This window comes from Musca domestica, unplaced genomic scaffold (genome assembly GCF_030504385.1).
Source record: "Musca domestica strain aabys unplaced genomic scaffold, Musca_domestica.polishedcontigs.V.1.1 2, whole genome shotgun sequence".
NCBI lineage: Eukaryota > Metazoa > Arthropoda > Insecta > Diptera > Muscidae > Musca > Musca domestica.
Window position 1 is genome coordinate 5,835,373 of NW_026712249.1, and position 16,803 is coordinate 5,852,175.

The window sequence follows — 16,803 nt, forward strand, 5'->3', positions numbered from 1 at the left end:
ACTAAAAAAAAGAAATCCGAAAATTTGATATAGATTTTGCTTTTGGTGTCTGTGGTTAAGATATGGAGGTGATTTTGGAAATGTGTACTATAATTGTACTAAGTGGTACAAAATTAGGTATTGGGTGAAGAGATAGAGCTGGAATCCCGACATTTGATATTGATGTCTCTATTGCTGTCTGGGATTGAGGTTTTGAAGTGGGTTTGGAAATGCGTACAATAATTGTACGAAAAGTAGAAAATTTAGAGTGTGATATGAATGTTACTGTTGATGTTAGTGGCTGAGGGAATGGGCCGGTTTTGAATATGCATACTATGATTGTACTAAATTTGGTAATGGGGGAAATAAAAGAGCTAAAATCCGGAAATATAATATTAAGGTCACTGGTGATATCAGAGGATTGTTTTAAAAACTCGTACTGTAATTGTTGGAAAAATACTGAATGCTACTAAATTTATATTGGGTGAAGGCATAAGGTTTACCAAATGAGTACTAAAATTATACGAAAAGTGCTAAATGTTACTAAATTTGTTACCGAGCTGGAATCCCGAAAGTTGATATTGAGGTCTCTGTAGTAGGTCTGGTAGTTTTGCAAATGCATACTAAAGTTCTTCTAAAAGCACTACATGGCATTAATTTTTGGATCACTGTTGGTGCCTAGGATGGGAGATGTAGATTGTTTTGGATATTTGTAGTAAATATTACTAAATTCGGTATTGGGTGATAATGTTGTTCCATTTTCCAATTTTACTAATAACCTTACACGGTAAACTTCAAAATTAAAGATGTAGATGATTTTTTGATGTAAAAGGTAAACATTTTTCTATAATTCTGAAAGTCTAAGTGTATAAAATTTTGATCAAAAATAAAGGGAACTGATTAAGATTGGTGGCACTTTCCAAAACCTAGGTATTCCCTGCCTTACCCCCTGGTAAACATTACCATCGTTCTCCACTAATAAACAAAGGTTGTTTTTATAAAAAAGAAAAAAAAAAAAAAATAATGGGATTAATCCTAAAAATTTTGTCACACTGAAGCAAAGAAAATATAGCAAATCGGATGATTGGTGCACAATAAAAGGCAAATCGTGCGAAGATATATATAGGAGCTATATCCAAATCTCAACCGATCTCGATAAAATTTTCTGTGCTGCGGAGGACAAAAAAATCAAATTGGTTAAACAATATATATGTGAGCTATAGCTATATCTGAACCGATTTCGATCAGATTTGGCATACTTATTTCCCGGCTTACTTTGGTCGTATATGCAAAATTCGACACTATTTGGACTGATATCAAGCGTTTGGTGCACAATAAAAGGCAAATGGGACGAAGATATACAGTTTTGTTGGATCTGTTCCTCCATACTTTTAAGTTTTCATATAGCACAGTTTTAACTTATTGTAAACTTTTACTCACCCGTAAAGTATTCACCAAATTCTTGTTCCATTTTAACAGCACGCTCATATGTTTTCTTTGCTTGTTCTTCAGTCATACGGCGATTCATTTCCCTGAAACAAAAAAAAATGCAAACAAATAAATAAATAAAATATCAACAATTTGTTAAATATGGAAGTAGCAACTTAAACACATATAGGCTCGTCATGTATACAGTTGTATCATGTGTCATACCTTACACAAACCAAATGGCGTCAGAGCTATATATAATGTAGTACCATTTTTTTATTAAGTCATAGAGTCCATTGGAATTCAAAAAATGTCAAACAAGTGGATTTTATCTATAACAATGTAAATGTGATAACAACTAAAGCATTGATATAAATATGACGCCATTTGCGTTGCAGAAACCATGACGCTGATACGATAACAAAAATCAGAATTAAATCCCTATGAATTATGTATTTGGACAGTAGTGATATGTGGAGATAAAACAATTGTCGTGAAATTTTAAGATATTACTAAAATAGTTTGAATTTTTGCCTCTCAGCCCTAAGATTATTTATTTCTTTTGAGCGTGTCAGCAGCTTTACACAGCTATAGCACCATTTATACTTACATTATGGAATCTATTGACTTGGGTTTAATGAATATAGCAATTGGATACAGCTGGGCCACTTGTAACCGTTTTATTGCATTGCCCGACACATCCAGAATACAATGTTTGCCCTTTTCGGCTACCTCGCGTACACTCGCCACCGATGTGCCATACAAGTTGTCATTGTATTGGCCAGCCTCGATGAACAAATGATTTTGAATATCGTGTTCCATTTGTTCGCGCGACGAAACGAAATGATAATCACGGCCATCTACTTCATAGTCCCGTTTGGGACGTGTGGTATCTAATGGAAACAAAGATTGAGATTCAATTAATAAAAACATTCTGGCGACGCAAAATGGCGTCGATAACTTGAGTTTGAGTGTGGCCTCTCTTGTTTTTGGCCAGAACAGACTTACGTGGCACACATGATCCAAATTTATCTGGATATTCGGATATTAAATCGTCATTGATGCGATCTTTAAGGGGACCCAAGATAATAACGGGTCTCGTATAGCTGATCGATAATCTTTGTACAGCCTCGTACGACAGGACATTCTCGTCGGAAGCTGTAAATGTATAGGTGAAAAATGATTTATGCAAGGGAGCTGAAGGGAATACAAGCAGATATTTGCAAAATACTAAATGTATAGAAGATGTTTTTTGGTTGTTTATTTTTTCAAAATATTGTCAATTAAGAAAATGAAAATAAATAAAAATAAAAAATTAATGTTTTTCAATTTTATAATAGTTATGGTGATAAATAATGTTTAAAATAAAAATACATGTTGATTACTTTTTTCGATAAGCTTCGAAGCAAATGTTGTTATTTTTCTCTGATGACAGTTGTAAGAGTTGTGGTATTTTTTTTTAGTAGAGAAAAATAATGTTATTAGAAATAAACTATATAGCATGAATGATAAGTTAAAAGATGATTTTTTACACTATTAGTAGGATACTGAAAAAGGGGGGGTCTGTAACACTCGGGAAGAACAAGGGGGTGGTGGTGTGGAGAGATATATAAAGAGTTAAACACGCAAATATATTTTGTTTTGTTCTGTTTTTGTAAACAATATCACGAATCTATCTATGTGGTATATAGGTGTCTAAGTAGTGTTGGTTGTTGGTATTCATTCAATATTGTAATTAATGTAATAAGTAAGTAATAGTAGATTATTAGGTAAGGTAATTAAATCTTTACATTCAGATTAAGACATATCAAAACGCTAGGTTAGTTAATTTTCATATCAATCTACAGACATCACATCATTTCAAACTACATTCAAAGGGACGGGTAGGTATATTGACAAAACGAACGAAAACGTAAAACAAAACTAAAAACAAACAATTAACAAATATAAATAAAATCAAACAAAAACAAAATGAGAAAAAGTATATAATTCTATAGGCATATTAAATATTACAATAAAAAATCAATAAACAATGTTGTTGTTGTTACATACATCAATGTGAGAGTAATCGCTTACAAACCCATTTCATGATTGTTGCATAGTTTTGGACTTACGTTTCATTTATTGTTTCTAGGTTTAGTTTCACATACATACGAAAAAAAAACTTATAAATAAAATTATTTGTTAAGCGTGTTTATTGTTTTTATTTATTTATATTATATTCAGTTTTTGAAATTGATAAAATAAAATCTTGACTTCAATAAACCCACATGAAAATTGTATTAGATGTTAGTAGCTTATTTGTTAAAATTGATATTAAATTCAATTTTCGTTTTCTTTTTGGTGAGGGAACCCAAGAGATTCATAAAATTGAAAAGAATAGTGTTTTGTTGAAATAAATGAAAATTAAAAAAATTATAGAGATTTAAAAAACTCAAACAAAAAAGAGCAACAAGTTTCTGATGTTTAAAGAGTTTGACTCAAGAAGTCAATGTTTCACACTTGAATGTGAAATGTATTTTTAGAAGACTTTCAAAAACAATAGTTGGAAATTCAAGACTTCTAAGTGTGACCCAATATTTTACATACAATTTTTAATATTTAAAAACGGAACAATATCTCAATAACGAAGAACCTGAATTGCGAAATTTCAAACTCAATTTTGTTAAAAAAAAAGACTGGGGAAAATCAAAAGATTAACCAGGCATCCTACACCTGGGTTTTATGTGACCACAACTTGCCCAACGGTGTTATAGTTTGAAGTCAGGATACCGACATACAAGGTGAGATGAAAAAACTGCAACCGACTTCAGACTACTATTATTTCTAAGCCACTCATCCGACAGCTATTAAAATTATTCCAGTGACAGCTCATTTTAATGTTTACAAGCGTACAAAAGCCGGTGGCTATCGTTAGAGCATTCCAGCATTTAAATGTGAATAAATCTTTTGTGTCTCGTACCATCGCTCGCTGCCGTGATACTGGTAGCGTAGCCCGACGTCAAGGAAGTGGATGGTAGAAAACAGCAACATCAGCAGAAATGGTTCGAAAAGTAAAGGAGCGAATTGATCGAAACCCGCGTCGCAGTGGCCGAAAAATAGCTCGTGAGCTGAATGGAATATTGCGATATATATTTCATTCGGCAAATATTGAAAAATGAGCTCGGGGTGAAGCCTTTGAAGATCCAAACAGTGCAAGAACTTACACCGCAACAGAAAGAGAATAGACTCAAAAGAGCTAAAGAGTTGCTTAGCTTGGCTCGAAGTGGTGAACTGCCGAATTTGGTTTTCTCCGATGAGAAAACATTCGTTGTCCAATAACATTTATAACAAACAAAATGCTTGCCAAAGAGGTCAGTTGAAAATGTGCACCTTCGGTTGGCCACCAGAACTCAAGCGCCGGCAATGGTGATGGTGTGGGCCGCCATAACAACCGATGGTTGCTCCCCGCTTTTATTAATCAACCGTGGGATCAGAATAAATGCCGAATATTATCGCGAAAATATTCTGGATAGTTTATTAAAGCCATTAAAGCAAACATTTGGGCCGCAGACATTCCAACAAGGCTCAGCACCATCGCACTCAGCTCGCGCCACCCAAGCATGGTTAAAAAATGAGGTTCCTCGCTTCTCATTTCCAGCGCACAATGGTCACCAAAATCTCTGGATACCAATCCATTGGACTATTGTGTCTGGAGTATTTTGGAAAGCAAGGTTGGCACTAAAACATACCAAAGGTTCGATCACCTCAAGCAAGCGCTTCGCCGGGAATGGGCCAAAATATTGCAGAGCAACATTCGGGCAGCGTTGGACGGTTTCATTGGCCGTTTGAAGGCCTTAATTCGTGCCAAAGGTTACCAATTCGAACAAATCTAAACTTATTCTTATTCTGACCTATAAAAGGTTCCTAAAAATGTGTCTTTATCGACAAAAAATGGGGAAATAATTCACACCAAAATTCAGCATATTTTTGAAGTTTTGCTGAAAAAGTCTAAGTCATCCATCCAAAATGCTTGGGATTTCTGGCTATCAAACAAAGTCACTGGGTAAAGCCACCTTTATGTAGAGAAACACTATTCCGGGGTCAAACAAAACAGCTTAAATCAAAGCGGTCGAACAATTACTCTGTCACTGTCCAATGCTCTTCGATTTGAGATTTGGACCTTTTTTTCGTTACTATTCTCTATTTAGAATGAACACAGTGGACCAGGCAACACAAAGTCAATTGCGTTTCCTTTAACATAACCTAACAAAAATATACTGTTAGCGTTTCTATACAGGCTTAAAAACCTCGATTTTGGTCATCAATAACACCAAAATCGAGGTTTTTAAGACAATCAGGAATACTTCCTCATAAACAAACGAATAGGACGACGCAAGAATGTAGATAATTTTCAATAAGAAAAGTGTCAAATAATAAATCTTGCTATAATTTGTTAAAAATCACTCAACACCTGGACTTCACAAAAATCCAAGATCCAAAATATCCTGCCAAAAAAATACATTTGTTTTACAACTTAAAAAATGCAATAAGCAGGACCCCTATTCTTAGAATAGGTTGCAATAGGTGGTGGAGGGGACAGTCAACAAACAGCCAGCCATACAAGGAAAACAATCAAACACAAATAAAAAAGGAAATGAATAAATAAAAATGTATACAAACACAAACGAAAATGGAGACATAAACAAATGCATACACAAAGGATAACCGAGAAAATAAATTTACATTCTGGGACTGGAAGGACTACAATTTGCTCTTAAATAGAAAGTAGGAGTAGAAGAAGAAGAGTAAGGAGGTGATAAAATAAGCCAAAACTTCTTGTTGTCATCGAACATAACAAGTGATGGAAGTGTGGCACAATATTTTCATAGAAGATAATGGTTACAGAGAAAGGATATGGGGGAGATAATCTGTTTGCATTGTCAAGTGTTCCAAACAACAAAAGGAAATTTTGGTCATGAATGAATAAATCGTAGGATGATGAATCAACACAAAACACAACAAAATTAATGTATCCTTTGTAACAAACAAACAAGTTCCTTATGAAAACATATTTTAAACAATAACAAATAAATTTGTATTTTCTTTTAACAGTTTTTTGTTTTCTTAAAAGTATTTGATTTCTTCATTAAGGTAATTTTATGATTTCATTCAAACACGATTCGATTTTGTTGCTTTATATTGTGTATTTCATAACAGATATAGGTAGGTAGTCGCTTAATCGCTGGACTTACTATAGTCAGCATCTTTATTTTCCAAATAGATCATGGTAATCTGATCGGCATCGGGTAGTTCCACTCTATAGATGATTTCGTTACCTTTCAAATGTGTTTCGATAAGGTGGTAATTTTTGGCAAATGGTTTTATTTGTGACAAAGTGTTCGGGGGGGTCAGAGTTGACAGATCGATTGGTTAGTAACAAATCAGCGGCAAGTCATCATCCATTAGAAAACAAAAATTAGATAGGTAATATGTAGTAATGTTTGTTGTTCATTGTTTTCGTTGGCACATGTAACAGTTTATTCAAAAGAAGTTATTATTTTTTTTTTGTAACGGGAAGTTTGTGTTAGCATTCATTATTTATATTGTACATTTTTTATTTTGTAATAACATCAACCAGTTTCGGCAGTTTTAAAAGAACAAAAAATGGGGTAAAAGAACGAAGATAAAAAATAGAAAATCAAATTTTAACTATAAAATCAAACATTCTTAAGTTTATTTTTTTTAAGGTTTGTTAAAAAATATATCCTACGAAAGTAAATAATAACAGAAATTGTCAACTAATGAGATAGTCGGGGGAAAATTACCAATAGTTTTCTCACAGTATTTAGTGAAAAAAGGAAAACTAACTTAGGATATGGTATGAGTTTGAAAGATGTGATGTCGCAAATTTATAATTCAGACAAATTTACGCGGGGGACAGATGCAGAAAATTTCAGGAAAAAATACTGTTTACGGTTTATGGGTAATGACGTCCATCCCAGCCACTTCTGTAGAAATAAGACGCTTTAACAAGGCTTAGTCTACATGTGCAGTCGGTTCCAGCGTGGATGAAGTCATGGGAGCGGAGCTCGATTACAGCTTACTCCATTAAGTTGGATTGCAATTGCAAGGGTTTTTCTAACAGTTATGTTTCCTGTCATGATGGCTGCTGAAGTGAATAGGTGACTTTCAGCCATCGAAAAATTAAAAAAAAAACAAATCTGAATGGTTCTAAAATGTAGAGTTTTTTAAATCAGGTCAGTCGTATTGCCAGAGGCCATTAAATCCCCCTTTTCCACATCTCTCAAGGAAAAAGCCAACAAAAATTAGTAAACCCCAAAAAGTGTGAAGTATTCTTCAAAAATCTGTGAAGACAGAGCAACTCGAGGTGGTACTGAGAATAAGCATAAAAAAGGCATTTACACGTTGAAACTTTCCAGTCACAATTCTTTCAGAAAGCTTTGTATTTGCTGGCTTTATTGAGTTTTTTGTTCGGATGCTAAGTAGAAGGATCATAAGCTCTTATTTCGTAGAAAGTTCCAATTTACAGTTCGTTATCAGGGGCATGCGACAAAATTCAATACCATTATCATTGCTGTGGTGACTTCGAAAATCTTTCTGCAAAAGTTGCTGCGTATGCAGACGACGTGGTCCTGATGATCGGTAGAGAATTCCTACAAAGTTATGGAACTTCGGGGCCATAATCGACAAACAACTTTTTTAATGAGAGTACTTGTCTCACTATTATCCTGCAAAAACTACGTAACCTTTTGGTGCGATGTAGGTTAAAAGCCTGACTAGCGAAATTCGGACTGAGTTCAAGAGATCCATTAATTTGCATCAAGACCTAAATATGTTAAACCTCAGGACTAATTTATTTAAAAATCTGTAAAAAAGATGTAAGTTCGGCCGGGCCGAACTTTGAATATCCTCCACCATTTGGAACTAATTTGGTATTTTTCAAAAAAATAAAACCCGTTAAAATCTTAAAAATACCGATTGTAGCAGTTATATTAGAGTCTATATGACGAGGTGGACCTGCATAGGCAACTTTTGTCATAAGCCATTACAATATTCAAATGCAAAACTTGAAAAAAAAATCGGTGAATGATGAAGCTAAAATCATCAAAATACCGAATATAGGAAGGTACCATTATATGGGGGCTATACGAAAATGTGGACTGACATGACCCATTTACGAACTTAACCTACATACTGGGAAAATATGCATGTAAGCGGATTGGCTCGTGAGCTGAACATATCACGATATTCCATCCGGCAAATGTTGAAAAATGTGCTCGGGGTAAAGCCATTTAAATTCCAAAAAGAGCAAGAACGATGAGAAAACATTCGTTGTCCAGCAGTTTGTAAACAAACAAAATGATCGCATTTACTTGCCAAAGAGGTCAGCTGAAAATGTGCACCTTCGGTTGGCCACCAGAACTCAAGCGCCGACCATGATGGTGGTGTGGGCCGTCATAACAGCCTATGGTCGCTCTCCGTTCGCATTAATCGACCATGGCATCAGAATAAATAAATGCCGAATACTATCGCGAAAATATTCTGGAGGGTGTATTAAAGCATTTGGCCCGCAAACATTTTGGCTGCAGACCTTGGACATTCCAACAGGATTCAGCACCATCGCACACATCACGAGCCACCCGAGAATGGTTACAAATGGACAAATACCAAATTTCAAAGAATTCGGTAAAAATGTGTGGCTAAATTCATCAAAATACCAAATATCGAAAGGCAACTTTCTAAGGGGATTATACGAATTTGTGTACCTATTTAGGCCACTTTCAGCCTGATAGGTTGATATCTACTGATAACATTAAATACCAAACTTCAAACAATTCCATTAGAAAAGGAGGATACAATCATCAAAATGACATACATTCGACTAAAGGGCTATGACAGACGGTATGCAACGTCTTAAAATGTTACTCCGGTCATACAGAGTATTGTATGGTATAATGGTTGTTGGTATAGAACTCTCCAACTTGACGTGACCTTACTTTCTTTCTTTATCTTTATATAGTACCTTGAAATTATCATTTTTTCCCCATATAATGGACTATAGAAGTTAAAGCTGGAGTAAAAACCCAGCTCCAGTGGTCTGTTCCAGAACTGCAAGAATGTAAAAAATATGTACTACGTTTACCGATTTTCCTTTATGGTATCGAGAAAAAATGTAAATATAGTAGGTTCTTGCAGGATCTGGAACAAAGCTAAGATTATCTGGAATTATGGGAAACAGTTTTAATCGCCTCGGTTAAAAATTAAACTACGATTTGAAATTAAGTACTTGGTTAATTTTGTATTTTATATATCGGGGGATTGTTAATAACGTAAAGATCATGAAAGTAACAAAACAACAACAAAAAATTGTATAACATAAACGCGGCAACAACATTATAACAAATAATATTCCAAACAAAATTGAAATTCAATTATATTCTTTTGTTCAATAATTATTAGGCTCTTAAACAGCAGTAGAGATAGACGTGGTTATAATAGCAGTATTTGGTAGTACTAATACTGATTACAACAAAAACAAAATCGAAAATAAAAATAAAAAGAGGGGGAGAAATGTTTAAAGAAGACGTGTATGTGTTTACAAGTGAATGTAAAGAAGAGAAACGATAAAAAAGAACAGAAAATAAAACAATAAAAAATTAAACTACTATTCACAAAAATAAAAATTGAATATTAAAATATTTGCTAAATATTTAGGTTTCTTTATAGATATTTTATAATAGAAATAAACATTTGTTTACAACCTTGTAATGAAAATGCATTTAAGTTTCACATCTCCAAGTTTAGTATAGTTATGCTTTTATTTCAACTATTCAAACATAGAAGATGCAAAACTTGTTCTTGATTTTCATCACAAGATACAAGTTGTAGTAGAAGTTCATTTGTGGATTGGGATTTTGTTGTTTTTACATAAGTACATACCTCCTTCAGCATTGGCATCATCTTGTGTATAGCATAGCATAAAAGCTGAAATATTGAAAGAATTAAGAAAGGAGAAGAAAACACAAATAGTTGATATGTTTGGATATTGTTGTTTAAAAAAAATAGAACAAGAAGTAGAAGAAGGAAAGAAAGGAAAGGGATATTTTTCTTTTTTTGAATTTTGACGAATGAATCAATCGACCAATGGCAGAGGAAATGAATGGGCGAATGTTTTTTCTTTTTGTTTTTTTTTTTTCTATTGAATTTAATACCAAGTTTCTTGCCATTTACGAAAGCAGTCTACAACGAGATTTGTTTGTTTGCTACTATTTTATTTGTGAAAAAAAAAAACAGAGCTATTTGGTGATCGATTATGAGTTCATATTAGCAAACGTAAACCTAACCTCTTAACGAGCATATTTTTAGCACATGTCCATCATAAGAGAAATCATAATGAAAAAATATAATTGGTAAATAAAAATAATACAGTTGGAAAAATAGAAGATTTGAAAATCAATTAATAAAAACGTATTATTGTGTTGTTTGCCGTGACAGAAGACAGCAGTCCAAAGTGAAATATACATTACAGTAAGAAGAAACAGAAGGAGAGAAGAGTGGAAGAATTGCTGTTGATGATGATGCTACTACTGTTTGATGGAGTGTCATCAAAACAATATTCTTTTGCGTTTTTTGTCTTTCCAAAGAAATGTCATTATTTTACAATGAAAAATTGGTGCCTCTATATTTAACAAGCCTGATTAAAGATCAACTACTTAAGTTTGCACATGCAGAAATTATAAAAAAATGCCTATTACTTTATTTTATTTATTTATCAAACTTGAACAACTATTTGCTGCACTGTTTTTTTTTTTTTTCTTTTCTTTCTTTTAAAAAAGACTAGACAACAAAGAAGAGTTTTTGAAATTAAATTGATTTTTAAAGGATGTGATTTTTATTATTTAATGTTATAATCTTGGATCTAAATCCAAGTGGAAGGGACTGTTTTGACTATACCCGAATCCACGTCTTGCAAAAACCATGTTGCCATTTATGTTTCTGTTGTACTTTTATAGTTTGAAATAAAAGCCAATGTTTGTCAATACTAAAGGTGTAAAGATTTATTGGATGATGAGCGTTCACAGCTACTAATTTCAAAAGAATGAAGAAGTTACAATGTAGTGAGTCAGACTCGAGTGACAGACAAAACAAGACTGAGCAAGCTAAAATGGCGGTAGCACGGCGTCCTATTATATGGGCGTTGCCGTATAGGATGTTGCAACATGAGATGCCATATTGTTAATGTGGGTTGCCCCAACATCTCCCTCCTTAAGATGAGAAGGTGATCTTGAAATAGGTTCGACTGGTTGTCTGCGACTTGTTATTCTTTGAGGTGTCCAGTTTGGTGAACCTGTTGGAGTTGCAAAATGTTCTTGATGGTTAGGCAAAGCGATTTCGAATTCTTCAAGTAGTACGTCCAATGGTAGTTTTTGTCGTTCTTGTCTGCTTGACTCTACCGATTCTCTATGTCGAAGTTGATCAGTATGAGCTCGTACTAGAATTTTCCTGTCCCCAACGTCGATTAGAGTGTTGTAAATGACTTTCCCTTTACGCTCGACTATTTCGCCTGTTGTCCAGTAACTTTTGTTTCCTTTGAAGTTTCTGGCATAGACCAATTCTCCGTTGCTAAACTCTCTGTTTTTGGTACCGTGTTTGGTATTGTACTGCTGTTCCATTTTGTGATTGACGTTATACTCAGGCGATTGTTGCTTCCTTAGAACGTCGAAGACCGTTCTCATTTTTCTTCCGATGAAGGATTCTGCTGGAGACTTACCTTCTGGTGCATTTGGATTTGGTGTGGATCTGTAGACTTCTAGGAAGGTTTGGAGAGATTCCGTAGGCGTTTCTTCCCCTTCTAGTTTTTTTAATGCACGTTTAAGTGTATCAACGAAACGCTCGGCTTGTCCATTTGAACTTGGATGAAAACGAACAGTCCTTGTGTGTTTAATGCCTTTTTTGCTGCACCACTTCTCAAATTGTTCTGAACAGAACTGTGTTCCGTTGTCCGAGACCAATTGTTCAGGATTTCCGAAGAGTGCACAATATTCGTTTAACATTTTTAATGTTGCATATGTGGTTGTCGTTGTTGTCTCGTATATAACAGGGTATTTTGAATACGAGTCGATGATAAGAAGATAATATTTACCTTTTTCTGGACCAGCATAGTCTATATGTATCCTTTCAAGAGGGTGTGAAGTTAATGGCCATGGGCAAAGATTTGTTTTTACTGGACTTTTTGCCGCATGTTGACAATTTTTGCATTTCCGAACAAAGTCTTCAATTTGTTTGTCGATGTTTGGCCAATAAACATAACTTCTGGCGATGGCTTTGCTGCGTTCTGCTGATAAGTGTCCTCTGTGAAGTTGTTGTAAGATTTGTCTCTGATATGATTTAGGAATTACTATACGATTATTGAAGAGAATACAACCATCGAAGGTTGAAAGATTTTCCTTGCGGTTGAAAAATTGAATAATTGATGGGTTAATATTTTTCTTGCTTTCTGGCCATTCTGTTTGAATGTATTTGAGGACCATTTGTAAATCCGTGTCTTTAGTTGTTGCATCGACGATCATTTTAAATGATACTGGGAGAACTGACATAGTTTCATTTATCTCGTTACGTATGTCTTCTTCGAATGATATTGAAGCCACTATAAAGTCATCTGCTGGTTTTTCGTGATTGTTGACTAATCTTGATAATACATCAGCGTGACCAAAGTCCTTTGTGTTTGTGTATTTAATTTCGAAGTTGTAAGCCAGTAATATAAGGGCCCATCGTTGTAAACGATTTGCTGTGTAAATTGGAACTCCCTTCTTTGAACCAAATATTGCGAGTAAGGGTTTGTGATCGGTGTGTAAAGTAAATTTGCGTCCGAATAACATTTTGTGAAACCGTTGAACGGCGAATATAAGGGCTAGGCCTTCTTTTTCTATTTGGCTGTAATTCTTTTCCGCTTGTGTGAGTGATCTGGAAATATGATGTATTGCCTTCATAGTGTTGTCTGGAAACATATGATAGATAACCGCGCCGATTCCGTGAGATGATGCATCGGCTGCTACATGTATAGGCAAGTTTGGATTGTAATGCGTTAAAAGAAGATCTGATGTCAAGATGTTCTTAAAGTCGTTTAATGATTTTTGACACTGTGACGTCCACTCGAACTTGGCGTCCTTTTTTAGTAGATCGTCAAGAGGTTTACGTAGTGTTCTCATGTTGTTTACAAATTTCCCGTAATGATTAATAGAGCCTAATAACGATCTTACTTCCGAGACGTTTTCTGGTGTTTTAAGATTTTGAACGGCTGCTATTTTGATTGGGTCAGGTTTGATTCCATCTTTGCTTATTATGTGTCCTAGATATTTGATTTGTTTTTGAAAGAATTGGCATTTTTCAAATTTCAGCTTGAATCCGTGATCTTGAATTCTTTGTAAAAGCTTGTTTAAATTTAATTTATGTTCCGGAATAGATGGACTTGATAACATGATGTCGTCTATATATGCTTTTGCTCCTTCTATGCCTGCGCATAGCTTATCCATGATCCTTTGAAATGCTCCCGGAGCTGATTTTATACCTGGGGTTAGACGGTTGAACTTATATAGACCTTTGTGTGTATTGATGGTGAGAAGCTCTTTACTTTCGTCGTCAACTTCGACTTGTAAGTATGCGTCTGAGAGATCTAAGCGACTAAAGATTACACAGTTGTGGCAATCAGACATGATTTCTTCCGGTGTTGGTAATGGATACTGATTAGGTTCTACTATTGAGTTTAGTCCTGTTGAATAGTCTGCACATATTCGAATTTTTCCATTACGTTTGCTGACCACTATCGGCGCTGCGTACCTCGATGAATCTACCGGTGTGATTATTCCTGCGTTTTCTAATCTGAGGAGTTCTGTTTCAATTTCCATTCTTGCTGCGAAAGGAACTGGTCGTTTGGGAACGAATATTTCTTTTGTGTTTGGCAATAATTGTATGTTGACTTTTGTTTTGCACAGACCTGGGGTACTGTTATCAAAAACTGATTGATAATTCGTTTTCAATTCTGCTATTTCATCAACGAAGTTTATTTGATGACACCATGAGGTTATTGGTTTCTGCCATAGATTGAATGCTTGAATCCAATCGATTCCCATGATATTGAGTTTTTCTATATCTGTTATATAACATTTTAATGTTTTTGATGTTTTGTCGATTGTGACGTCACATTGAAATTCTGCTAGGAGCTTGATTGAGTTTGCGTTTGCGTCGCTAGCGTTGTCAAAAGTTTCGTAGGCTTCAGGCTTACCTATAGCTTTCCATGTGTTGATAGATACAATTGATATGTCTGATGCAGTATCAATTTGAAGTTTTACAGGATTGTTGTTAATTAGGACAGTTGTGTATTTCCTTAAGTCGCGGAAATTAATGTTGTGTGTTTTGAAAACTGCCTTAGTTTTGAATGATTTCCTTGAATTGCTGTATTTCTTGAATTCGTTCTGGTTGTTTTCAGACGATGATTTGAAATTCTTACCAGTCTTAGCGATGTTGCAAAAGTTATTTTTATGACCCACTTGATTGCATGTTGTGCATTTATGTTTCTGGAAAGGACAAAATTTGACGTAGTGAAGGTCTCCGCAATACCAACAGGGTGAATTGGGTGTTTTGTGCTTCTTAAAGTCTTTTGCGTGCTTGTTGAGTGAACAGACGATTTTTGATTGATGTTCAATGAGAATGTTGTCCGATTTGAGATCTAGAATTCGTTGTGTTTCGTCTACTAGTTGATCTAGGTTCATTGTAGTGTTTTCATCATCCAGTACCTTTAGTAAGCGAAGTCTTATGTCGTTGTCCTTTGCTGACTTGAGTCCTAAGACGAAAATGAGACATTTGAATTGGTCGATTTTCAGTTCTTTCATTTTGAATAGTTCGCATTGTAGGTTTACTCTGCTTGCGTATTCTCTGAAATCTTCGCTGTCGCCTTTTGCTAGCTGAAGGCATTTGTATCTTTGTGAGACTTGTGTTTCTGTTTTACCAAAGAGTTTCTTGAGTTTCTCTACTGTATCCTTTAGAGTCATGTCTTCAGGTTTTGCTGGTAATACGTAGTTGGCAAATCTTTCATGTACTTGGTTCGACATTTTTCTCCATAACAAGGCCACTTTGTCATGTTCTTCGAGTGAGCTTGCTTCTTTTTCGAAAACATGCACAAACCTGTTGTACCACGCTTGAAATATCAGACCGCTCTCTGGCTCGTATACGAATGCTGTCATTGACTGTGCTAGTGATTCCATTAGTGCTGCTTTGGATGAATTTGATGTTTGTGGTGAGTGTGGTGAATTTGGTGCTCCTTGTGCTTGAAGAAGATCAGCCATATGCTTTAGCAGTTGCGTTTGTTGCGACATTGCTTTTTGTTGCTCTGTTAACAATTGTAGAATTATGTCTTGAGACATTTTTGCGGATTGTTGTGTGTGCAATTATTGATCAATTTCCACTATCCTCGTCGCCACTTTTGTTGTACTTCTATAGTTTGAAATAAAAGCCAATGTTTGTCAATACTAAAGGTGTAAAGATTTATTGGATGATGAGCGTTCACAGCTACTAATTTCAAAAGAATGAAGAAGTTACAATGTAGTGAGTCAGACTCGAGTGACAGACAAAACAAGACTGAGCAAGCTAAAATGGCGGTAGCACGGCGTCCTATTATATGGGCGTTGCCGTATAGGATGTTGCAACATGAGATGCCATATTGTTAATGTGGGTTGCCCCAACAGTTTCAAATACTATTGATCTAATTAACGAAACTACGAGTTCGGTGAGCATTTTATTTCAGGTTCGGAAAACGCCTATAGACTATTTTTTCACGTGCTATGCTAAAGCTCATGTCTATACGACGAGCCCGTTTTCCGAATTATAAGACAACATTGAAACATTCATTCGTGAGTTACCGGTTGAAATAATAGAAATAGCTCGGGTAAAGCCATTGAAATTCCAAAAAGTGCAAGAACTTACACCGCAACAGGAAGAAAATAGACTCATCAAAAGATCTAAAGAGTTGCTTCGCTTAGCCGAAAGTGGTGAAATGCCGAATCTAGTTTTCTCCGATGAGAAAACATTAGTTGTCCAGCAGTTTGTAAACAAACAAAATGATCGTGTTTACTTGCCGAAGAGGTCAGCTGAAAATGTGCACCTTCGGTTAGCCACCAGAATCAAGCGCCGGCCATTGTTATGGTGTGGGTCGCCATAACAGCCGATGGTCGCTCTCCGCTCGTATTAATCGAGTGTGGCATTAGAATAAATGCCGAATATTATAGCGAAAATATTCTGGAGGGTGTATTAAAGCCTTAAGCAAGTAAACATTTTGACCGCAGACCTTGGACATTCCAACAGGACTCAGCACCATCGCGCTCAGCACGCGCCACCCAA

General features: G+C 35.2%; 2 protein-coding genes across 8 annotated transcripts in view; both read right to left on the reverse strand.

Moving 5' to 3' along the window:
- LOC101889331 (disks large 1 tumor suppressor protein) overlaps positions 1–16,803 on the reverse strand; it is a 38,881-nt gene that overhangs the window by 5,686 nt on the left and 16,392 nt on the right. For 3 of the 7 annotated variants that reach the window (XM_059121717.1, XM_059121718.1, XM_059121716.1), the window contains 3 exons: positions 2,416–2,565; positions 2,018–2,300; positions 1,420–1,511 (listed from right to left, as the gene is read on the reverse strand). In XM_059121717.1, coding sequence (XP_058977700.1) covers positions 1,420–1,511; positions 2,018–2,300; positions 2,416–2,565 — 525 coding nt within the window. Of the gene's footprint in view, positions 1–1,419; positions 1,512–2,017; positions 2,301–2,415; positions 2,566–6,641; positions 6,726–10,350; positions 10,396–16,803 lie in introns of all 7 variants that reach the window. The other 4 variants (XM_059121712.1, XM_059121713.1, XM_059121715.1 and 1 more) reach the window with 2 other exon arrangements.
- Positions 11,027–15,915, reverse strand: LOC131802163 (uncharacterized protein K02A2.6-like). The gene has a single exon (XM_059121711.1). It carries the CDS (start codon positions 15,828–15,830, stop codon positions 11,598–11,600), a length of 4,233 nt encoding a protein of 1,410 aa, XP_058977694.1. The 5' UTR covers positions 15,831–15,915; the 3' UTR covers positions 11,027–11,597.

Bases quoted from the DNA above. Each gene is read 5' to 3' on its own strand.
- LOC131802163 (XM_059121711.1), bottom strand. From the start codon at position 15,830: ATGTCTCAAGACATAATTCTACAATTGTTAACAGAGCAACAAAAAGCA.